Source organism: Rhipicephalus sanguineus, chromosome 2 (assembly GCF_013339695.2).
Source record: "Rhipicephalus sanguineus isolate Rsan-2018 chromosome 2, BIME_Rsan_1.4, whole genome shotgun sequence".
Classification (NCBI taxonomy): domain Eukaryota; kingdom Metazoa; phylum Arthropoda; class Arachnida; order Ixodida; family Ixodidae; genus Rhipicephalus; species Rhipicephalus sanguineus.
Window position 1 is genome coordinate 73,970,896 of NC_051177.1, and position 24,431 is coordinate 73,995,326.

Genomic DNA, 24,431 nt, shown 5'->3' on the forward strand with positions numbered 1-24,431 from the left:
TAGTTACGCTGCCGCTAATTACGCACCCGCTGTTATCTTATCCTGCTGGCGATTTTCCTCCAAACTAGATAAAACGCGAGGAATGTTACCGGCATGACCATAAATCCTCTGTTGCGTTTTGTTTAATTTTTTTTTCTCTCGTAAGCTCATCAGTGGCTCAACATAGAGATGTGCAGTTTATCTATTCTAGCCATGCTGCTTCGCAAATGGTTGCAAGGTTTAGCTTATCTAGACAGTTTAATAATAATAATAATAATAATAATAATAATAATAATAATAATAATAATAATAATAATAATAATAATAATAATAATAATAATAATAATAATAATAATAATAATAATAAAGCAATAGTGTCTCAAATTCTTCTCTAAACATTGTGATGTAGAGTCACTTACACTATTTATTGTTTCATTTAGATTTTACGGCATGATGTTAGATGGCCCTCGTTGATAGGTCGCATATCATTTACACGTTAGCCAACCTGACAAAAATATACCTCGCAAAAAAGAAAAGAAAAGAAAGTTAGTATAAAAGCTTTTAGATCGTTTTGACTCTTCTTAGAAACAATTCTATCTGTTTCTCGAAACTAACAGATGAAAGAAAATCGCCACATTGAAAGTACTGAACTCATACACAAATAACGTTCACGTCAGATAACTTCACGACGACGACATTAACAGCTTTGGGCTAAGAAGAAGTTGCACACGAAAAGAGCAGGAATAATCATTAACACGTTGCTGGTCATGAACGCTTGGCCTGTAAACGTGACTACAAGAAAGCGAGGGTGAGAAAAAACAGAAAACAAAACACAGAAGCAACGAAATTAAATAAATGAAAAAAAAATGCTTTTGGAACAACTGAGACACTGGTCGCGTCCTCAGCTCGACTGCACGCCAGCGCAGCGCCCCCAAATTTCTTCTCTTCATAGCGGCACTTTCTTTCCGTCCTACATCGAGCTGAATGCTTGTGCCCACTGCAAATGGTCGGTTTTCTTTTGTGACGAAGCAAATAACCGCCGCCAGGGAGACCCTTCGAGACTATGGAGATATTTCTCCTGTACTTTCACAGCAAGCAGCGTCGTAAAGGCCGAGATTCCACTGTTGGCTCCAAACAACATTATTTTGCCGAAGGAACTCCCTCAGTGGACAGATAACAATCTTTCTCTGCGTTTCATGCTTCGATAGCGCCCGCCATCTGTGGAACGCAGATAACTTGTGTTAGATGTTCCATAGGTTCCGTTGTGTTATCTGATCTCACTGCCGGTTTTGATGCGGCAGCAGGGGTTAATGCATATCGCAAAAAAAAAAGAAATCTAATATCGCAAAAAAAAACAAGGGAAGAAAAGCTAATGTAGCAGTGGGCAGGAGGCGTTTAAATACATCTGTACTTTCAAGCGGTTAGCGACGTACTCTTGGAGTGGATGAAGCGAACGTCAGGAGCTTAAGCCAACGTCATTCGAAGAGGAACGGCTGTAAACGTGTATTAATTTATGCACACCGCATTAATTGGAATCCGGTGGCTATTAAACGCGCACACGTGGCACTTGAGAAACGCTTGTAAGTCCAGTGAAAGTCACCAAATTTCAATCTAGTTCGTAGCGCGTCGAGGCAATGGACACTATTTGACCTTCCTCCATTAACTCTTAACTAATAATGTCATCATGTCATAAAGTGCTGAGCATGACTGAGTCTTTCTGTTCTTTTTCAGTTTACGTCTAGAAATGCAACTAATAATCATCTGAATGAGTGTATCTACTGCATATATTTTTCTCAACTGTAAAGCTAGCTTTTCTGCGACGCATTGCCGCCGTACTACATCGGAGAAAAGCTAGCTTTACGCAAAACCATTAGCAGAATAGAAACCCGAGAAGGGGCGACTAGAATTCTATCTTCCCATTATCGAGAAAGTGTGGTCCGAAAAACGTGCTTAAGAGAAACGCACTTGCGTTTTATTAAAATGGTACTGCTAAAACAGAGCTGCTCTTGAACAGAAATCTCAGATTTGAACATTCTGATCTGAAGGTCCCTTTTCAAGCTGAAAAGTACTCAATAACCTTTTTTCTTAATGTTCAATTATACATATAGGGGCTGACGACGTATCGCTAGAGTCATCCTTTTATTTTTTCGCGTTCTTTAGCAAGCAGACGCTGTTGCCGGTAACACAATATTGCCAGTCTAACTCTTACTGCGAATAACACTTCACTTCATTGGAAACACTGATACCAGCTCTTTGTTCTTGACAAGCGCTGTTAAAAAAAAAAGGAAGATGAAGAAACAGGAATCCAGCGCTGCATATATTGTCACCGTATAGGCCTCTTTAATGACTAGTATACTGCTACCAGCAATGGTACGAGGGAAAAAATGACAACATAAAAACTACCGGGAAAACAGAGGCAAACGAAAGGCATAAAAAGTCAATTTCACGTAATGGAGACAGGGTAAAGGTGGAGAGAAGGGGGCATGTTTTATTTTCTTTGAGTTATTGTTTCTGTATTTGATCGCTCTGGGACGCATGCGTTGTAGTCTGCCGACTTCGGTGAGAGGAAATGTCGAAGGTGCAACTTTGGTGTTTATTACTGTGTATTTGTGTGTGCCTTCAGAGAGAGTGGGATGCTTGAGTGGCCCCACATTCAGAGCAGAGGAAAGAAAAACAAACAAAAACGTAGACGACACCGCTGCGAAAAAGCTATTACAAAGTTCAGCCTTCGGGAAGCTCTCTCTTTCTTCTAAAAGATCACGTTTATAAATGTTTGGGACAGCATGACACTTATCGCATAGGGTAGCATTATGTACACCTCGGTTGCTGTATAACCTATGTATATACCAGCGCACGAGAACAGTGACCGCTATGTATGTATGTATGTATGTATGTATGTATGTATGTATGTATGTATGTATGTATGTATGTATGTATGTATGTATGTATGTATGTATGTATGTATGTATGTATGTATGTATGTATGTATGTATGTATGTATGTATGTATGTATGTATGTATGTATGTATGTATGTATGTATGTATCTGGTTGTGTTTCCATCAGAGTACGCAGTCCCTAAAGCCATTTACGTCTATGTAGGCTTTGTCTACTAACTTGCCTTGCATCATCCGGTGTTGAGAATGCCCTTGAACGGCTTCTAGTTTTCTGCATGCGCTTCATTTCCAACACCTCGAGAAGCCCACAAAGCGTTAACGAAAGACAACGTACATGATTCTAAAAACACTGACATCAGACAACACCCTGTACTCCAGCAGCCAGACGAAAAGAAGCTGACAAGAAATTTACGCAGAATAAAAAAAAAAAAGCAGGAAGTTGCGGATGGCACTCTGAGGTGCATACACGCTATAACTTCTTTTCAACAATTACGCGCAAAGATGTTGCGCAGTGACTTGCGCGATGACTTGTGCAATGTCTCCGCCGTGCGCTTGAACACCGGTGATAATGAGAGGCCAACAAATCTTGCTGCCAGGCTTTAACCGTCCACGCAGCGTCGTTTCATCTGGCTGCTGGTGCACTCTATAGGAGAAAGTGAACTTGCCTCTGCTACTTTAACGAACGGGCAACATGCCCCGAATCTACAGACATTTCACGTACAACCGGGATGCATTTCATCCAGAACAAGAACAACAACTGCGAAACTCGATTCTTTTTTTTTGTCTGCGTGTGTATTGTGCGTGTTGCTAGGCCTTAAGCGAAGCGCCGGTGAGCGACACCTCTAAGAAAAAAGAAAAGCTGCAGGGGTTAGCGGTCGCTATCGTCCCTCGTCGGAACGACGCCCGCACCGAGTGCGACCGTCCAAAAAGTAGATACGGCGAGTTGAATGGCGGCGTCTCACCACGGCATATACAGGGCGGGTCGCGTGGGGTTTGTGCGGAACAGAGAGAGAGCGCAGTGCTACGGTAGTTAACAAACATGTATACACAGTTGTGCGGTCGTGGCATGTGTGCGCAGCGCGGAGCACAGCACGGCACAGCAGCACACGGTGTTGTTTCACGCCGGGAGATGGGCGGCACGTGCGCGTGTGCGCGTGGTGGTGGCGGCGCGGCTGGACTGTCGATGCGCGAGACGCACAGGCCACAGACGGCGTGGACAGGTCCCTGGGCGCGCGCGGAAGGCGGACTCCGTTTGGCGAGCACGCACGGAGCGCCTTCTCTCGGTTCGTGGTGGAGGCTCCCAAATGGTAAACAACGAGGATTAGGAGCGGCGGGCAGAGCGGGATATTTTTTTTTGTTTCAGCGGCGGCGGGGATCCTTCGACGGGCGAGGCTGCGCCGCGCCGGCGGCAGTGGCAGGCCAGGCGGCGCCGTGGAAGACAGCAGCGCCGGGCCGGATGGCGGCAGCGGCGGCGCAGGATCACTTGAAGAGGATTTTGCGGAAGGCCTTGCGGAAGTCTCGGTTGAAGATGGTGTAGATGATAGGGTTGACGGCCGAGTTACAGTAGCCGAGCCAGAAGGCGACCGCAAACACCGTGCCGCTGATGTCGCAGCGCTTGCAGAGCGCGCCCAGCACGTAGAGGACGAAGAAGGGCAGCCAGGCCAGGATGAAGGCGGCCATGATCAGGCCCAGAATCATGGTGGCGCGGCGCTCGCGGGCCTTGGCTAGCTTGCGCTTGTGGCGCTCGGCGTCCGACGGACTGTGGCGCGCCACTGCGTACGTCAGTCCCTGTGGAGGCGCCGGTCGCCGCTTGGATGTGGGCGTGGGGCGGCCGCCCTTTTTGCTGGTGCCGCCGCCGCTGCCGCCCGAAGATTCTCCTCCGGCCGCGTTGGAAGACTCGCACAGCTCGCTGTCCTCGTCGCGCTCATTGAGCGACAGCGTGGAGCCGTAAGGGGAGCGCGCGATCCGCGACTGCGGCGCGCTCAGCAAGCCCGGCGCGTCGTGCGAGCCCTGCAGCGGCGCCGCCTCGGAGTCGTCGGCTCGTAGGCCGACTTCCGGGGCCCTGAGCCCGCCGAGGCCCTCCTGGCGGCGGGACGGCAACGGGGGTGACGGCGGCGCCGAGCTCGGCTCTTCGGGAGTCTCGATGATGATCTGCGGCGCCGCGCTGGGCAGGATGCCCCTGCGCTGCGCTCCGCCGCCACCACCACCGCCGCCGCCGTTCATCTTGTGCGCCGCCGCCGAGGAGTCCGGCGGGCTCGGGTTACTGAAGCTGGTGCACGTCGTCGTCGTTGTCGTTGTCGACTTATCGCGCACCGGATCGTTCGTGAGCTCTGGTACGTGCCGGGCCTGCTTCTTGACGTGCCGGCGCGCGCGCGAGCGGGCCGCCAGGAATATCCGGATGTACACAAACACCATGACGACCGCGGGAACATAAAACGACCCGAGGGCCGAGTACAACACATAACCGACGTCCTCAGAAACAGAACACTGGGGGTAATCGGAGGCCTGCTGGGACTTCTTCCAGCCGACGAGCGGAGGCAGCGAGATGAGTGCCGACAGGAGCCACACGAAGCATATCATGGCCATGGCGCGCGAGGCGGTGCGCTTCTTGAGGTACTCGACGGCGTGCGTGACAGACCAGTACCGGTCCAGGCTGATGAGGCACAAGTTGTTGATGGAGGCGGTGCATATGAGCACGTCCAGTGCGGCGTGCACGTCGCACCAAAGCGCGCCGAAGATCCAGTAGCCCATCAGCTCCTTGGCGAGCGAGAAGGGCATGATGATGAGCCCGATGAGGAAGTCGGACACTGCCAGGGAGGCGATGAACCAGTTCTGGATCGTCTTGAGCGTCTTCTCGGTGGCGATCGCGATGCACACCAGCATGTTGCCCACCACAATGAGGATCATGATGCAGGTGACCACGAACGCGGTCGCCACGAAGCTCAGCTTCGAGTAGCGGCTAGGGTAGGGCGACCCGTCCCACGGGTCCTCGGGCACTGGAGGCCACCCGCCGGTCTCGTCGTCTGCCGCCGCCGAGCCATTGCCGTCGAGCGTCGCGTTCAGCGCCGCCACGCCGTCCAGCCAGCTCAGGTTAGCCGTACTGCTGCCGTTGCTCATGGCCGCCGCACGGGCCCCTGTGCTGCCTCGCCTCGTCGTCGCTGCTGCCGCAGCAGCCGGCAGCAGGGCCACTCGCAGCTGCTGCCGCCGCAGGTCGTCACGGGCATGGCCGCCACCCGCTTAGCGGGGGTCGGCCACGCCACTCGGTGTACCGCCGGCCGCAGAGGTCTGTCCGCAGGTCCCCGCCGCGCGATCCACGGGCTGCTCTCCTCCTCCAAGGGCGCTGCGCTGCTCGCCGCCTCAGGTCCGCCGGTTCGCGCTCTCCGCCTGCGAAAGCAACGCGCGCCGTCGTCAGCTGCCGATGCGAGCACGCCAGCGCCGCCGGCAGAAAGCGCGCGCACGCTGGCGCGGGGGCGAGCGTCCGAGAACCGAACACCTGCTGCTCTGCCTGCAATCCCACCGGTATATGCTGGCGCGAAATGCACGTAGGGAAAGAGGGAAATGGTAGTGAGATCTCACGGACGTCACGCACGCCCGTATACGGGCTCCTTCTTACCACTGAGCGCCCTCACGTAAGAAGTCCCCCATAGAGAATGCATTCTATGGGGGAGCCTCAGTCTCGACCTTCGAAAACGCCAGTATAGCGGTATGGTCCACTCATACCACTCGTAGCTAAGCTAAACATGGGACCGACGAGAAAGAATGCTGGCAATGCGGTGGACATCATCACAGGAAGAAAAGGTGAGCTTGCTACACCCTTGGTTGCTGGGAAAGGTTTGTGAATGATGCGCCATATATGAGATGACGCCGCATGGATTTCGAGTCACGCGAGGCCGGTCGCAGCTTCCGCTGTAGAGCGGCTGTCGTGCACAAAGAAATATGTTTCAAGCTGTGCTTTTGTGGCCGTTAACCGCCAAGACGGTACACTGCAGGAAACCTTTCGTTTCGTTTATATATAGCTCCTTACAGCGTTACGTCACGCACGTGCGACTGCGGTTACGCACTCGGCAGTAAATTCTCCGTATACCGGTGCCTGTGTGAATGCAGGTGCATACAGCTATATGTATGCATTTGCATATAGCGCGATGATATATTGTATGCAAATTCAGATACAATATATCATCGTGCTATATTAATTCGGGCAAAAAGAAAAAAATATAGAAAGATAAATTGAGAATCGTTCTCAGTGCTGCAAATTATTCCGTCCAGCAACAAGATCATTGTGACAGTAGATGCGTCATAGTCTGCAGTGAGGCAAGCGATAGATACGTTACAGTGATCCTTCTCAAGCGCCCGGTGCAATGCGATTGCGTATAATTTTAACTTCCAGACGTGACTTCTGCAGTCTTTTGAACGGCCAGCTTGCATTACAACCAGCTTTCGAGCGCTTGACATGTCGGCGAAAAGCGAGCGTACTAAGCAAACTTAGTGTGTCAGGTTACTTTTACAGCGGAAGCTGCTATGAGATCAAAACAACAGCCGATTGTGGTGGCGTAGTTGTCCGCCGCCACCGCCGGTGTCCGTAACCGCTGTCGCGCATGATGCAAAAGGAATATATATATATATATATATATATATATATATATATATATATATATATATATATATATATATATATATATATATATATATATATATATATATGCCTTGATAATTCTCTACAGCGGCTTTCGTTGTGAGCTCTTGCATATTAGGGATTTCCGTGTGTCTTCGCCTATCGCTTTTAAACCGTGAAAAGTGGGAACGCCTCCTTGTAATTCAGTCCCCTTTTCCCTTCCCAACTGCAGGGTAGTAAACCGGGCTCAGCGTGGTTGATCTCCTGAAATTATTCCTGTGACCTCTTTTTCAACTGTTGAGCCAGACGATGCAGCTACAACGCTGAATTACCGTTATGAATTGATAACAAGAGGCTCTAGTAAAAGCGTCATAAATCCAAAAGAAGGGTCTTTTTATTCTTCATTCATTCGCGTCAATATCATTTTAAAAGCTTTCTATCATTAGGTAATAAAGGTGGAATGGTTAAACTGCAAGTACATATACCTCATCCTAATACCAGCGTATCGGTGTGACAGGTATGACTATGCAAATTATCCGTGCGTTTATAGACTCAATTTTTATGCTTTGTCCCTCGTTTAGTATAAATGATAATGCACAATTGTCAAGCATGCACGATCCTTGAGCGAGCTGCTGTCACATTTCGCATGTCTTTTCGTTCTCATGACAATGGGAAACATTCTTCGACCGTCCATCTGTCAACCATCACAACTGGCATTCGACGAGTGGACATTTATTAGGTGTAAACTTTATCACGAAGTATGCGCGAAAGTGCTCGGAAAATGAAAAGAAAGAAAGAAAAGGAACGGAAACAGAGCCGCGACAGCGAGTCCAGGTGTCTGTTCCATACGGCGCCGTTGACGTGCTCGCAGTCATCGCTCGCTGTTTTGCGAGCATGTTGACGAGCTGGAAAGGTATACATATGCTTTGCGCCCTGCTAAAGTCTCCGTGCCTGCTGCGTGTACGGCGGCACAAGGAATGCTCTCGTCGAACGATAGCTGCTACTCCCGAGGTTTCAGTGCACAAATGTTTGCGCGTTTTTTTTTTTACAGCGGAGATGTTAAAGGCGAGCTTGGTCCGTGCGCAGCGATGTCAGCAGCGTAGCCAAGTCGCGAGAGAGGGCAAGTGTATAGAGAGAGAGAAAGCATAGCATAAGCCTATAGTATAGCAAGAATGAAGGAAATGGTGAGTGAAAGGAGAAACAGAAACGGTGAGGGGCAGGGTGACGGTAAAGCATAGTGAGGCAATGGAGTGCCAAGGCAAGGAACGAGTAATGCAAGGGCGAGGAGGAACCTTGTTCAGCTAAACCGCCTAGCTTTTCACAACTTCGCAGAGGCTTCCCCTCAGATCCGCTGGTCGTGGGTGCTTTCGATAGCAAAGCCACGCCTTATTTTTCATATTCTTCGTTTTATTTATTTATTTACTTAATTTTATTTGTTTTGTTTCATTAGCCGTGGGGCGCACGAGATAGTTCAAAACGAGGTCACGCGAATAAGTGGGAATTTTACGCATAGCTTTTTTATATGGTGAATACAATTTTGCTGGACAGGTCACCTCGGCGAACAGTTGTTCTTAATTAGTTCATACATTATCGTTATTTCGCTCTGTCTTCACACAAGCGACTTTAAAAAAGCTTGCGCAGCTGCGTCGTCGAAAGCTCATGGCAAAATCTAGCAAAGCCGCCTGCGACAGAGCCCCGAAGCGGCCACATGACGAGAATGCAGTAAGCGGGGTGTCAGCGATGAATAATCTTAAGTACGAGCATAAAACAGACGGTTACACATCTTCGATGTTCGATGTGCCAGCTGCTGAGGCTGGCGTACGTGTGCGAAATTCTTTTTTGTTGTTGGCCTTTGTATTTGACGTGATAGCGTTAGAGAGCTCTTTTCGCCGAAATTCTGGTGTCAGCGTAGGCGTCGTTGGTTGTGAGCGAAAAATCAGCGTTGTCCGTGAGCAAACATTCGAGATAGAAGAAAATAAATAAAGGAAAAGAAATCATCAGTTCTAGTGGGAATCGATACCAAACTTTCCACGCAGTATACTGCGTGGCAAGTAGGTGTCCTACCACGGAGCTACGGTCCACGATCGTGCTCGAAGTCGCTTCGAAAAAAAAAGAAAAAAAAAACACGACATCAATGTTCTGTAGTGCGAGGCATGTCATTAACACGCACGTGTAATATTGCGCGACAGGAGCGTAGAATCACACCAAGCGTCAAAACGTGTGAATTTCGCACCAAGTGGTCGGTTTATTGGCCCACCAATTACGAAGCACACAGGCATAAATAATTATCATTACCAACATCATCAACGTGTGCAGGTGTGCGTGTTTGCAGCTGCGCAGGTGCCTTACGGACGCGTAGTGAGCACCTCACCAACTCGCAAAAGGACAAATTATGTCATAGCGGGCACTTCGCAACTGTATTTGCAGCAGGCATTTTAGGATAGTTTGAAGGGACCAACTTACAGGCGCACAGACGTTCCTTTCGATGCAGCACTGTTTAGATGGCCGCCGAGAAGCGAGGCCAGGCTAGCGATCGAGAACGCGATACGAACAGGGTCCGATTACGCCATTACTCTTGAAGGCGAAGCTCAAGCGTCCTCCAAGTTTTTAGTAAATGCTTTGTCGAAGTCAAAAATGTCTCGCCGGCATACTTCAACTAAACTAGCATTGCTTGAATCTTAATTTAAAAAGAAATAAACGATCCCTGGTCATCATAACCAGTGCGCTGGCATGCACGAACGACTGCAGGCGTCGAACAAGCGATCCCTAATGTCCCTGAACCTATTGCTTGGCATCACGCGCAGCAGTGTAGGGCACAAGACACGTGAATGTTACGCACGACAGGAAACCTTTTATTGCTTGCTTGCAGTGCTAGAGTCTTTCTGACGCACGCACGGAGGACGCACGAATATCATCAGAGCCCATACGTCAGCGGTAGGAAAATGCTTTGTTGGGCTCCCAGGAATGTCTTAGAGACCGCTGTATCTACTTCATCTACACTCTATCTCTCTCTCTATCACTATATTAGGACAGCGCAGGGAAATGGCCATTTTTCAAGTCAGTTCCTAAAGTGGCCCTCCTGCAACACTTTTTCAGCATGGTCAGAAAACGCTGCCGATCGGTAGTCGAGGCTCTCGAGAACAAGCCAGCCAAACATTATAGCGCAGCACGCGACCTGGGATTTACAATGAATTCTCAAATTGAGCTATAAATCGTTTCCCTTCTTTTCGACAAATGATGCCGTGAACCCAAATGACCGCTCACGTTTGAAAATTTGGTTGAAGCGCACCGAAAAACACACACTAGAAGCAGAAAGGACAGCGCTTACACTCACAACTGTTTGTAAAATGCGTAAAGGGGGTGGTCTACATGATTAATTTTTTCTTGTGGTAAAGTCTACATCGGGCAGTCTGGAAGCTGCGTAAATTATCGGCTTAAAGAACACCACGCATGTATTAAGGCGTCAAGCAACACTCATCCTGCAGATCACTGTAAAAACTGCGGATGTTACCCGGTGTTTCAAGAAACCGAGATCGTTTTTCGACGTAAGAATCAGCTTACTCGCGAGATAGTAGAGTCATACCACATCCAGAAGAGGGGACACGACTGTGTTAGTCAAGCCAAAATTGTGCTGCGCGATAAGGAACACGCGCATCTGATACGTAGTGCTTGCAACATCTAATAAATGACATGTAACGCAGAAAATTCTTGCAATCCCGATACGAGTGCCTTTTTTCTTGCGCCCCGCTCTGTTACGCATGCGCGATGAACCATGTATCTGCCTTACATATGTTTTTCTGATTATTAAAGCTTCAGTTGTGAGCGTAAGCGCTGTCCTGTCTGCTTCTTCTAGTGTGTTTTTCGGTGCTCTTCAACCAAATTTTCAAACATGAACGTTAACCAATGGCCCAACTTGCCATCTTGCTCCAAATGACCGCACCATAAACCCAAAGTCCGCGGCCATGGGCTGATTTGAGCATCGTGAGCTGCATAGTTACCGCGGCAGCCGCGGGATGCCGCCACGTGCCCACACTGGCGATCACACTGAAAGTATAAGCTGGCTCGTTCGAAGAAAAAAACATGGCTGATCCCTCTGTCATAGGAATCGGTATAACACGAAAGTGAAACGTGTCTTCACTGACGTAGTTGAGCGAATGTTGTGCAATGTGCATTCTTTCGCCCCACGGGTGAAGGAATGAATGCTACAGCAACAAATTGTAATGTCACGCGAAGAACGGCAAGCAGCTCGAAACTTGCAACGCGCTGCTCAAGCAGAAAGGACGCACGGAACGAATATACACAGGATGAGAGCGAACTGTCACATTTGTAACTTATTTCTGCGTGAGCACCGCGCTCCTTTCGCAAAAGCGGCCGCTGCAGTGGGCCAAGTGACCTTCGTGCTCTCAACGCAAGACGTACGAACCATCCCGGCCGCGGTGGCTGCATTTTCGATGGAGGCGAAAATGTTTGAGGCCCGTGTGCTTAGATGTAGGTGCACGTTAAAGAACCCCAGGTGGTAGAAATTTCCGGAGCCCTCCACTACGGCGTCTCTCATAATCATATCGTGGTTTTGGGACGTTAAACCCCAGATATTATTATTATTATTATTATTATTAGGACGTACGAAACACCGCGATCACGAGATAAGCGCACGCATGAGCGACCACGCCCTGTAGAGGCGGAGCTCGTCGCAACGGCGACGACTTTTAAAGCGCGCTCTTCGAGCCCTTCGCGCCATCTCGCTACTGATAACGAAAACACGCTGTAACACGGATCTCTGAGTATCGCCACCGGCAAATGGTGTATATAAATAGCTCGCCGTTAGCATTGCGAACAGCGTGCCGTCCGTGGCCGAATAGTTTCGCGCTGCGCGCTGTGGAGCGATGGGTCTCGAGTTTGATTTCCGGTGACGGAACTTTTTCTTCTGGTTTTTTTCTTTGCCCACTGTTAGTCTATATTTTACAACGTCATATCCGCGACGGAAAACAGTGGAGCCGTGGTGGACCCCGTCATAAAACACTTTCGTGTTAAAAAGAAAGAAAAAGAAGTGCTAAGTGCATGCATGACGCGCTGACGAACGAGCGCATATTCCTGCCCCCTCCCCTACCCCCCCCCCCCTCCCAATTCCTGTGTAGCTTTCAGCGCGCTCGCTGGTAGGAAAGGAGATCGAAAGCGCTTGAAACGTGCGACAAATTCCTGTATCTCTACTCGTACTTGACGGATTCTAAAAATTTTTGCGGCAGTCGATTCGTGAGGCAAAGCTATTTTTAATGCAGCCATCCGATGATTAGGTGGAAAAGTGTTGCAGGGCCCCTTTAACATTGACTGGTATGTTCCTGTTATATGTCTAACGCCAAGTACGATAGCTCTGTGTCCTTTCTGCGGTTTTCTTATCCTGGTGCATCCCAGCTGCGATACAATGAGACAATGGTCCGCAGCCTGCAAAGGGGTGGTGTTACGTGCTATTGTGAGCAATATGAGCTGGAACACAGAATCCATGTGTATTCAACGATTACTTGTAATGTAGTGATATGAATGTGACGTATTAAATTGCCTGATATATATATATATATATATATATATATATATATATATTATATATATATATACACCTTTCGACTTGAGTGTATAGTGTCGTGAGCGCTTTGGCGCTTGCCAACTGCGTTTACCGCCATGACCTTTAAAAGGTAATTTCAGCGTTACAGCTCATATTGCTCACGACTGTACTGTACATTTGAAGATTCACTTCCCGGAGGGCCTGCGGCTGTGGGGGAAAGAGTGCAACGTCTGATTATTGCCTTCCTGCAAGACATGGTACTGATCAAGACCTGGTGACACAACCATATATACTACAACTCGTAAGAGGCTCGGGACGAAGAGTTGCCGGCATTGTATGCCAGGTAAACCCCGCCTGGTGCAACACCACCACCACCATCCTGAATTGTCCTGTATTCCTGTCACAATCCTGTATTCGTTGGAGCGTTTAATCTGGCTTTCGAGGTGGCCCGCCACCACTTCTCGGGTGGTGTCGTTCACCCAGAGTCGTACTAGGAGCGGCGTGCATGACGAAGCAAGTGGTGATTGCTTCGCTGTAATTGCTTCGGAATATATTTTACGAGGCACTCCGTAGTGGGAGACCCAGGATTAATTTTGACCGTCCGGTGCTAAGCTAAGTACAATGCTGTTTAAGTTCACGGCTGCATTTCACCCCCATGGTAATGCGGCCGCCGTGGAGCAGCGCTAGTTACCACGAAACCGTTGGAGCAAGAATAGTTAACCTGCAGAGAAACGCGCGTGCTCTCGCACTCCACCAACGTCAAAACGAAGCAGCTGCATGCGACTGCCAACTGTACCTGCTATTGGCCACTCACCGCGTCAGACGACTTTAGCGAACGAATCACTTCGGCGAGTGCGTGCGTGTGTGTGTTTATGCAGCGCCAAATTTACACACGACTCTAGGAAGGGGCGCCTCGACATCGCGCAAATATCAAGTTACAGGAAAGTAAGCAAACCGCACTGGAAGTCGCGCTGTGTTCATACTAACCTCGGAATGCTGATCAGCTATACGAGTTCTCACGTCGGCTAATGTATGCGACGATAAACATCGATAATTAACAGCAGGTAAACTTCGGGGTACGCGACGCATGCTTATGCAAGGGCGGTGTGTTTTTATTGCGAGTTCCATGTACCGAGAATAGCTTGTTCGCCCGGCAGCGCAGGCGCGATAAAACAACACTCTTTAAGTACGGCCGGCAGCTTCGTGGAAGTTTGTTATGGCTAGAACTCACCACACGGCTGAGCAAGGCAAATGGGTGGAGACGTGTGTGCGTAGGGGGTGGAGTGGGGGGTGGAGGGGTGGGGGGTAAGGTGTTGTAGGCTCGTGTTTTGCAGCCGCGGATGTTGCCGGTTTTTGTCACGCAGGTTATACCTTTTGTTCTTCGCAAGTGTTTTTCTTTTTCTTCGAGCGGTTCAAGACTAACAGGAGTTAACACGCTCTGCTATTGCTATATTCTTGATTGCTCCATGCCTTCTACGAAAGCATTATTACAGTATAATGCCATGTGGTACGTCGCTGCCATACCGCTAACAGCAAGACCGCTACCACGATATACTGTTGCAACCAGACCACGACGAAAGCACCCGCTTCGCAGTATACTGCGTTAACATAGATGTACTGAAGCGCGGAATTCACTTTTCCTTTTTTTTTGTTAATTTACCTTTGCATCCTTAGACGCAGACGCCGTTCCCCGCGTGTACATAGTCTTTACTTTGTGCTGAGTGCTCATAAAGTTTAATTCATCATTCATTACCTAGTTTTGCGCTAGCTTAAAGAGGAGCCACATAAACGGGGAGTTTTGGCTCAAGGCTCAAGTTACTGAAATGCATGGTTCGAAGCAAGGACGTACAAGCGATACTCAGGTAATGTAGAGAGCTTCCGGCAACTGCTTTCTGTGGCCTCGTGCGATGAATGCCTCTAAGAAAGCTTAGCCATTAAATACAGTGCTAAAGATAAAGAAAGGTAAGGTGCATATACGAAATGGATAATGAAAGATAACGACACCGTTTTATCAGTCTAGGAGGAAGAGTAGTTCGAATGAACAGTATTGGTGGCCGTATTGGTTTCACAGTTCTTAGTAGTGAGAAGAAAAAAGCTAAAGAAAGTCCGTGGTACAAGAAAAAACACAGAAGAACGTGGAGTTCTATCACGCAGGTCATACAGGAAATTCAGCAAAGAAACAAAAAGGAAAAAAAAAAGAAAGCGCATATGGGAACCGAATGCATCGTAACAGACGCCGTGCAACGACGTGATCAGCGTCGAACAAGTTTGTGGGAAACATTAAAATAAAGGAAAGATGGACTTTCATTTTCTCGAGTAAGAGCCCACATTTATTTATTATTGTTTATTTACTATTGCTTCTTTTTTTTGCGGAATAAAGGCGCGATGGTTGACAAAAAAGTAATCGGGCGCACTCTTTTCTCTTTCCATGTTGCCCCCCTTTAGCGTGCCTTTAAGGACGATATACTTTTTGAATAAATGGGATACCGAAGGCGCTTAGCAACAGGACGACACCGAGGGGAAAGTCGGGAGCGAAGTAACTATATATATACACAGACACATCGACGTGGACGAAGCATCTGTGGAGACAGTGAAAAGGATAAACATTGAAACGAAGACGAAACTTCAATCTCGTAGCGATGAGGCACTCTCTTATCGGCGGTCGCTTTCCCCTCGAGGCGTCCATCTATGGGGACGCCGGCGAAACCCGAAGCTCCCCGGTCGACGACAGCGTCGCAAAGAAGGGACAATAAGGAGACGGAGCACTGTCTAGACGGCTAGGCAGGGAGGAGTGGCTAGCGCAGTTAAAACGGTGCACCGTTCGCAGACGCTACGCGGCACATACGTAAGCTATGCATAGTAAGAGGTATAAGGGTTATAACTTCGTGGTATACGATTGTGCAGCAGATAGATAGATAGATAGATAGATAGATAGATAGATAGATAGATAGATAGATAGATAGATAGATAGATAGATAGATAGATAGATAGATAGATAGATAGATAGATAGATAGATAGATAGATAGATAGATAGATAGATAGATAGATAGATAGATGATATCTGGGGTTTAACGTCCCAAAAACACGATTTGATTTTGAGAGACGCCGCAGTGGAGGGCTCCGGAAATTTCGACCACCTGGTGTTCTTTAACGTGCACCTAAATCTAAGTACACGGGCCTCAAACATTTTCGCCTCCATCGAAAATGCAGCCGCCGCGGCCGGAATTCGATCCCGCGACCTTCGGGTCAGCAGTCGAGCGCCATAACCACTAGACCACCGTGGCGGGGCAGATAGATAGATAGATAGATAGATAGATAGATAGATAGATAGATAGATAGATAGATAGATAGATAGATAGATAGATAGATAGATAGATAGATAGATAGATAGATAGATAGATAGATAGATAGATAGATAGATAGATAGATAGATAGATAGATAGATAGATAGATAGATAGATAGATAGATAGATAGATAGATAGATAGATAATTCTATGCTGGGTTTAGTGGCGCATATACAGCTAAGGCTGTGCGGCGCGCGCACACACATACACACGCACGCTCAAACACACATACACACAATACAAATTGGGAGTAGGACATTACCTTTCCCTCCCCCCCCCCTCCCCACGTAAAAAAATAATATCCTCGCCACGCCGCTGAGCGTGGTACAGGCATAGTAGCACATATGCAATAACTTGCTGACGTCATAAGTATGCACAGCTAGTACTAGCCAACATCTCCAGCCTGGACGACCCACAACTGATGGTGAACTGGGCTCGCGCTGCAAAGGCCTTTTGGAGCACTGGAATAAATGCTCCCGTCTCTGGGTCATCTCATTAATCGCTTTCCATAGCGTTTATTACAACACTTTATTCTGTCGCGCAGTGATCAAAGGTGTTACACCAACACAATCGTGAGGCAGTTTCCTCACGCGTGGTTCAAGAAATGATCAACGGCTTGAATTGATGGTGTTCGGCGTGACTGAATATCTGGGAGGCCGCTATTTATCCATGCCGACAGCGTTTGCATCGCTTAACTCGAAACAGATGCCCCACCGAAAATGCGTTCTTTATATTTATCACCCGTTGCTTCTTTTTTCAATTTATAGTTACTTAATAGTAGGTAATTATCAGGGGCGTAGCCATAAATGTTTTTCGGGGGGGGGGGCACCTCCTTGATCTGAAGTGGGGGTCGGGCAGGCAGATGTGACCGAGTGTCATATTGAGCTCTGTTGGGGGGGGGGGGGGGGCACGGGCCCGGTTTGCCTCCCTCCCCCCCTGGCTACGTCACTGGTAATTATCGTGCATAATTACCATGAACAATGCGTTCATTAAGGATGTGACTCATCTGTGCTACAACAGCGGTTCACTTGCAGCGGAATTATTTGGGAGAAAATCCAATTCCAGCACTCTCTCTATATATCAACCTCATCATCATCATCAGCCTGTCTACGCCCACTGCAGGGCAAAGGCCTCTCCCATGTCTCGCCAATCAACCCGGCCCTGTGCTTGCAGCGGCCATGTTATACCCGCAAACTTTTTAAACACATCTGCCCACCTAACTGTCTCTCTCCCCCTCGCGCGTTTGCCTTCTCTTGGAATCCAGTCACTTACTCTTAATGACCAGCGGTTATCTTGCCTACGCGCTACATGCCTCGCCCATGCCCATTTCTTCTTCTTGATTTCGGCTAAGATGTCCTTTACACCCGTTTGCTCCCTGACCCACTCTGCTCTCTTCTTGTCCCTGAAGGTTACATCTATCATTTTCGTTTCCCTTGCTCGCTGCGTCGTCTTCAATTTAAGTCGAACCCTCTTTGTAAGCCTCCAGGTTTCTGCTCCGTATACGTAAGTGCCGGTAAGATGCAGCTGCTATATACCTTCCTCTTAAGGGATAGTGGTAAACTACCAGTCGTGATTTGAGAATGCCTGACGAATGTGCTCTACCCCATTCTTATTCTTCTAGTTACTTCAGTCTCACGGTTCAGCTCCGCAGTCACTACCTGCCCTAAAGACGTCTACTTTACCACTTCCAGTGCCGCGCTACCTACCGCAAAGCGCTAGGTAGGGAGACACTGGAAGTGGTAATGAATTACGTCTACTTAGGACAGGTAGTGACCGTTTACACTCCTCTTTGCACTCCTCCCCTTTTACACTCCTCGAGTGTAGGGTAGCAAATCAGGTGCGACCTGCGTTAACCTCCCGGCCTATTCCTATGCCTCCCTCTACGTCTGTTTCTGTTTCTTCTAATAGAGAGAGAGAGAGAGAGTACTCGAACGAAACAAACATTCGACAATGTTTAGTAGCTAGTTGTCGAATCCAATGTACTACATAGGAATCGAGTAAGCAATATTGTTCGTCTCGCATTCCAAATTTGAAATATCTGCACACGCGGTAACGTTTCTTAGACCCATATTTATTCCATTCCATATCTGACGACTCTATATGCTCATGCAGAAACTTATCTAATTCTAGGAAGAAGGGAAACCGGAAGGCAGGTTAACCAGAATAGTTATCTTATTCTGAATACCAAAATAGCTGTGGACTTGCGTAGGCATCCTATAAACGGGAACTACACAAAATCTATTCGTATTCCGGTCTAACGGTTATATCGGCTACGTCCTGACGTCTGCAGCGGCTTCCGCAACACTGCACACTTTTTCTCTTTCTTGAGAGGCCTATATGGACGACTATATATGGCTGTATACGAACTTGACCGCTCCGAATAACGAATGAGAGAGAAAAAAAAAAGCAAAATAACTGATGTCATGTAATGGAGGAGAACGTGAAGAAGGAAAGGGATGAAAAAGGAAACTAAATAGTTGGCTAGTGAAAGAGAGAGAGAGAGAGAAGAAAGCGGCTCCTTTATGCGGGGGCCGCAAACAAATGCTACGCGGCGTAGCGTGTCCGCGATAAATATCGTCCGACCGGAGGAGGCATACATTCGCCAACGATGCAATCTCGGCCCGATGGCAGCGCGAGGAGCGATGCTGGAAGATGCTGAGCGCGTCGCGCATCTTTTAAAGAGAGACAGAAAAAGAACAAAACGCGAAACGCTAAATGTAGGAGAAGAGCCGCGCGGCGGACTGGCTGTCCGGTAGGAAATAGCGAAGCTCTCTGCGGGAAGAGAGGGTATGGTGGGATGAATTTTGATCTCGAGGCACACTGTGTGCTGCGCCGCTCTTTGCGATACTAAAAAGAAGAGCGGGAGCAAAGAGGTAGATAAAGGATGCAAGGGACAGCGTTCGCGATGGGAGATGTTGGAAAGAGTAACAGACAAAAATAAGCAAACAAGAAAGACGGCAGTCGAAGGGCACGAGATTTATGTTGATCGTCATGGAGCGATGAACGAGCGGCGGCCACACACAGAGAGAGAGGGGGGAGATGCACGGGGCGCTAGCTAGCAGCGGGCTGGGCGCCCAGTAGGGCGGCCGCGTCTATTTTCTCAGGCGCGAATGCAGCCCACGCGTTTTGTGGTTATATTGAATGGTATATATGGGGGATGCGTCTACTTGGGTGGTTGTCGGCGGCGTTGTTAGATCATTTATTACCACGCGTGCGACATAAACAAGCAAACGAGGAGAAACCGCGTTCCGTCAGAGCGGGGGCGAAAGCAGGACAGAACGTATGAAGAATCCCTCGCAATTCATCTACGTAGTACATAGATTGAGTGGCCTGCGCGCAGTTTGATGAGTGTGCCGAAAATAGCTTTCTCGTGTTTTGCGTGCTCGTCCGCAGCCATGTTTTGAAAATGAGGCGCATTGACACCGTATTCATGTGACCGCATTTTGTGCTTCAACGTGTATCTAAATATAAGTATTAGAGCACTGCACGGGCTCGGGCCTACCCGAAAACCCGGGCCCGGCCCGGCCCGTGGGCCGGGCCGGGCCGGGTAAAGTAGCTTTCACGGCGGGCCCGGGCCGGGCTCGGGTCTGAAGCTCCGGGCTTAGGGCCGGGCCCGGGTTTGAGGTGGCGGGCTCGGGTCGGGCCGGGCTCGGACATTCCTCAGTTTTTAAAGGGACACTAAAGTGATACAATGAATCGGTTAAGACTGATAAAGTGTACTCTGAGAACTCGAATGTAGTTAGTTTCACCATTATAAGGAGAAAATCAAGGGCAAGGTTCCATTTTTAAGTTTCGCGCCTAAATCTCCGCGCGTGACGTAATTGATTTCAAACTGTATTTCTCGTATCTTGGGGACATTCAATCAACGAAACTTCTTGAAACTTGGTATGTTAGGTCTATGGCCCTCTCAGAGGTCAATGTACTTAATTTTTACCGATTAGAAACCACGTAGATCCTAGTAGACGCCGTGTTTGTTGCACTATTTTCAAGGTGGCGTCGGCACCCGCATTTGCTTTTTGCGCGTTTTCTCGCTTACAAAGACTTGTCGCGGCGAGCATGGTGATTATGGAATTTTAAGAGTAATTTACTGATAATAGAAGAATTGTTTTTTTTTTTCTTTAGTGTCCCTCGAAGTGTGTTCCTCATACTTAGCGCGTACATATAGGTTTCACATTTTATCTCGATAAAACAATTCTTTTTTTTTATGTGGAGCAAGCTACTTGGAGAAGTTTGATGAGCGACAAGCACTGATCTTCTTTTGCTTGCTGCATATGGGGCCACTTGATTTATCGGAAACGGGCGAGCTAAAAGAAAATAGACCAGGCGCCCATATAGTTAACATCTCGCTATTCCGTGCTTCATTTGTTTATTTTTATTTATTTATTTAGAATTGAAATACAAGTGATAAATTGCATGTGTTATATACAAATACATTCGTTTGCATTCGTTATTATTTTATATCCTAAATATTATTATCTAATCGCAGTAATAAATATAGTATAATAAATTTATACCTATAACTTATCATCGCAAGTTCAATCACGGAGCTCCAAGGCAGCGAAACGTTCTTGCAAGTTCCAGCCCTCCACTAAAAAGAAAAGACTGCACGGAATCTCGTTGTAAAAAAAAACCCTATAACGACATTTTCTTTCCGTGGCTCCGTCTAGGCTTCCAGAGGTCACGTGACGCGAGATGGACATGCACAGCCTGCTTTGTGTGCCCACATTGTTAACATCTGAGCGTTCGTCTTGCTCCGCCTCATCAGGGGTCTCAAACTCGCCTCATCTAACAGGCCGCGTTCACGAAAATTTACTTCCGCAAGGGCCAGGACGGTCACGAAGGTAGGAGTGGAGGGTGAGGGAGGAATACGTTGTACCAGATGCCAGCTTACGTTACCATTTTAAAGACCTTTTTTATATTTCATACATAAGTCATTTCTGAAGGGTATCTGGTGGCAAGTTTCCACCAACATATCGATACCTACCTCCAAAATGACTAAAATCTGGAAGCCAATTCTGCAATACTGAGTTTTGTTTCACGGTTATGTATCGACGCATGGCAGATGCAGGCGATGCCTCGCGAAAAAAATATTTTAGACCTGTCGTGCCTGTGTAGCACAAAAACGTACTTATAAAGAAAATAAAGAAAAATGTGACAAAGACAGTCATGTGCGGGCCCCGCCACGGTGGTCTAGTGGTTATGGCGCTCGACTGCTGACCCGAAGGTCGCGGGATCGAATCCCGGCCGCGGCGGCTGCATTTTCGGTGGAGGCGAAAATGTTTGAGGCACGTGTACTTAAATTTAGGTGCACGTTAAAGAACCCCAGGGGGTCGAAATTTCCGCAGCCCTCCACTACGGCGTTTTATAATCATATCGTTGTTTTGGGACGTTAAACCCAAGATATTATTATGTGCGGGCCGCAGGCCGCTAGCGAGAGGATCGCGGGCCGCGTGTTTGAGACCCCTGCACTATATAGTGCGAGAGCTACATGATACATTCGCAACAGCGTTGGAATGTGCACGAATAACATAAGTCCATTAAATATGTATATTATTGTTTAAAGGCAAGGTATATTAGCTTGACGGAATATCTGGCTTGAAATAAGAATCACGAATTTTATGCCGGGTGATGTCTTCTTACCTCCACTAATATGCATCCAATGAGTAATCTTCGAGAACAGGGGTGTAGCCAGAAATTTTTTGCGGGGAGGGGGGGGGGGGGAGGTGCACCTCCTGGCAGGCAGACGAGGTCGAATGTCATTTTGTGGTGTGTATGCCATGGCCAAAACAAATTTCGAAAGGGGGGGGATGGGGGGGGGGGCACGGGCCCGGTGTGCCACCCTCTGGCTACGCCATTGGTCGAGAATCTTATTCGCACCTTTATTACCCAACTGGAAAGAACCCCGAAAATAGATCGCAATCACTTCGTCCATGCGAGTCCTACCAATGTAGTCTTACCAACGTAGACCATCTTCTACCAGTGCAACATCCTTAGGAAGGCATCGACCGTTATAATATAAAAAAAAGCAATCTGTGCAGCCGTGCATAACAAACCCTGCTGAAAACTGCAAGGAGAAGCCATGAGAGGCATTTATAGATTATATTAAATAGTGGCACAATTTTCAGGAACGAGAGAAATGAAGGGGTCAGCTTGACAGCTATTTTCATTCTGCAGAGGTCCAAAAATAATACTAAATTTGCTCCAGTGGTGGAAGTTAAGAACTACGACTGCGGACGCCTTCACATTTAGCAAGGCAGATGTGCGCCCCTTTGGCTAGCGCAAGCAGTGCAAAAAACTTTAGGGAGGTAGGACATGTGATGCAACGGCGCATATTGTGCTTATAATGGAATCTCTTAATTTTATTTTTTGTACAATAACATGCCAACAAATAAACTATAAACTATACCACAAAAACTTAGACTGTATATAATAGGAGTGGTGTGATATATGAAAGGAATGCTATGACAATTGGTTTCCTTTTTTCCATTCGGCTTCTTACACTTATTTGCAAAGTGCACGTGGTGCACGCGGTTCGGTATAATTTTTATTCATGTTAGTGTATTTACAACAAGTGTAATAAATTTGGCTTTTTTCCTCCATTTCTCTTGATGTGGCAAAGTGCTACTATGATGAAGATATATGTGCTACATATCCAGAAGGGTGCATGGTTGGCTTTGTCGTTATGGCACGCTTTAATGGGACACTAAAGAGAAAAACGATTTATGTCGTATTAGTAAACTACTCTTTCACAATTCCAAAATCACCACGCCTGCCGCGAGAAGACGCATGGGAAGCGAGAAAACGCGCAAAAAGAAATTACGGCTGGTGACGCCACCTTGAAATTCCAGCCTCAAACGCGTCATAGATTTTGACGGCGTCTGCTAGGTCCTACGCAGTTCCTAATCGGTAAAAATGAAGTGCATTGTCTTCCGAGGGGGCCATAGACTTAACATAAGAAGTTTCAGGAAATTTCGACAAGCCGAAGTCGCCAAAATGCGAAAAATCCGCTTTGAAATCCGTGTTGTCACGCGTGGAGATGTTGGCCCGAAATTTAAAAATCCAACCTTGACCTTAATTTTCTCCTTCAATAATGCATCTGTGTTGTTGAAACGAACGACATTACATTTCTCACAGTACAATTTATCAATCTAAACTGATTGATCGTTTCACTTTCGTGTCCACTTAAACTTCAGTAGAGAGCGCAATAAAAACAAAGCGAAGAGAGCGTTCTGTTCTCAGTCCCCTCTGTTTTTACTGCGCTCTTTATCAAAACAGAACTCATGCAGAAAATAACTTTTCTTTCTGCAATATCTGCTACAAAATGCTCTTGATGATCCCGATTGTATTCCCAGAAAATTAGGTGCAGTATACCACTGCCAAACAAACGTTCATCGTGCCCAGTATGTCCGCTCAACTGTTTCCACGGTGAGCCAGCCCCTTTTTATAAGAAAGTACCGGACGTTAAAGTATACTTGCGAGGGAAGCATGCGCCAAGCAGGCGTAGACATTTGCCACTTAAAGCGCTTAAAGCCGTTGGGCAAACTCTCGAAAAAAAAAAAGCGCTTTGCGGTCGATTCTACGTTCGGGCAACAGCACTATTGGCTCGGGCCCCTGTCGGGCCCGATCTGTGGTCGGGCCGGGCCGGGCCGGGTAGGCGAAATTGTTTCTCGGGTTCGGGCCGGGCCCGGGCCTCGCTTTGAGTCACCGGGCCGGGCTCGGGCGGGTAAATGTGAAGGAGTCCCGGGCTCGGGCCGGGCCCGGGCCGAGAATCAAGGCCCGTGCAGTGCTCTAATAAGTATAGACGAGAATGCTGAGGTGTTTCATTTCATGGCAGCGGCATTGGCGACTAGGCTATACATCCAGGCTTGCAAAATGTAAGTATGTCTGAACCATACGAATGCCTCGTATTGTATGCCGCCGTAGTTCGGACTCTCTAAGAGAAACGTGCCTAGGAGAAAAGACGAAGGGAACATAAACGGGAACGTCAACGGTACCGGAGGGCGCCTCGGGGCAACAGTAAACAATTAATACAGCAAAATAAT

General features: G+C 47.8%; 1 protein-coding gene and 1 long non-coding RNA gene across 5 annotated transcripts in view; one reads left to right on the forward strand and one right to left on the reverse strand.

The window, feature by feature from the left end:
• Positions 1 to 3,896: 3,896 nt before the first annotated feature.
• The window catches only part of LOC119383178 (alpha-2C adrenergic receptor), a 313,876-nt gene continuing 293,341 nt past the window's right edge, over positions 3,897 to 24,431 (reverse strand). For all 3 annotated transcript variants that reach the window (XM_037651211.2, XM_037651214.2, XM_037651213.2), the window contains one exon: positions 3,897 to 6,258. In XM_037651211.2, coding sequence (XP_037507139.1) covers positions 4,354 to 5,991 — 1,638 coding nt within the window. In that variant the 5' untranslated portion in view covers positions 5,992 to 6,258 and the 3' untranslated portion in view covers positions 3,897 to 4,353. The remainder of the gene's footprint in view (positions 6,259 to 24,431) is intronic.
• LOC119383179 (uncharacterized) overlaps positions 6,348 to 24,431 on the forward strand; it is a 149,225-nt gene continuing 131,141 nt past the window's right edge. For both annotated transcript variants that reach the window (XR_007415088.1, XR_007415089.1), the window contains exon 1: positions 6,348 to 6,672. This is a non-coding gene — a long non-coding RNA (uncharacterized LOC119383179). The remainder of the gene's footprint in view (positions 6,673 to 24,431) is intronic.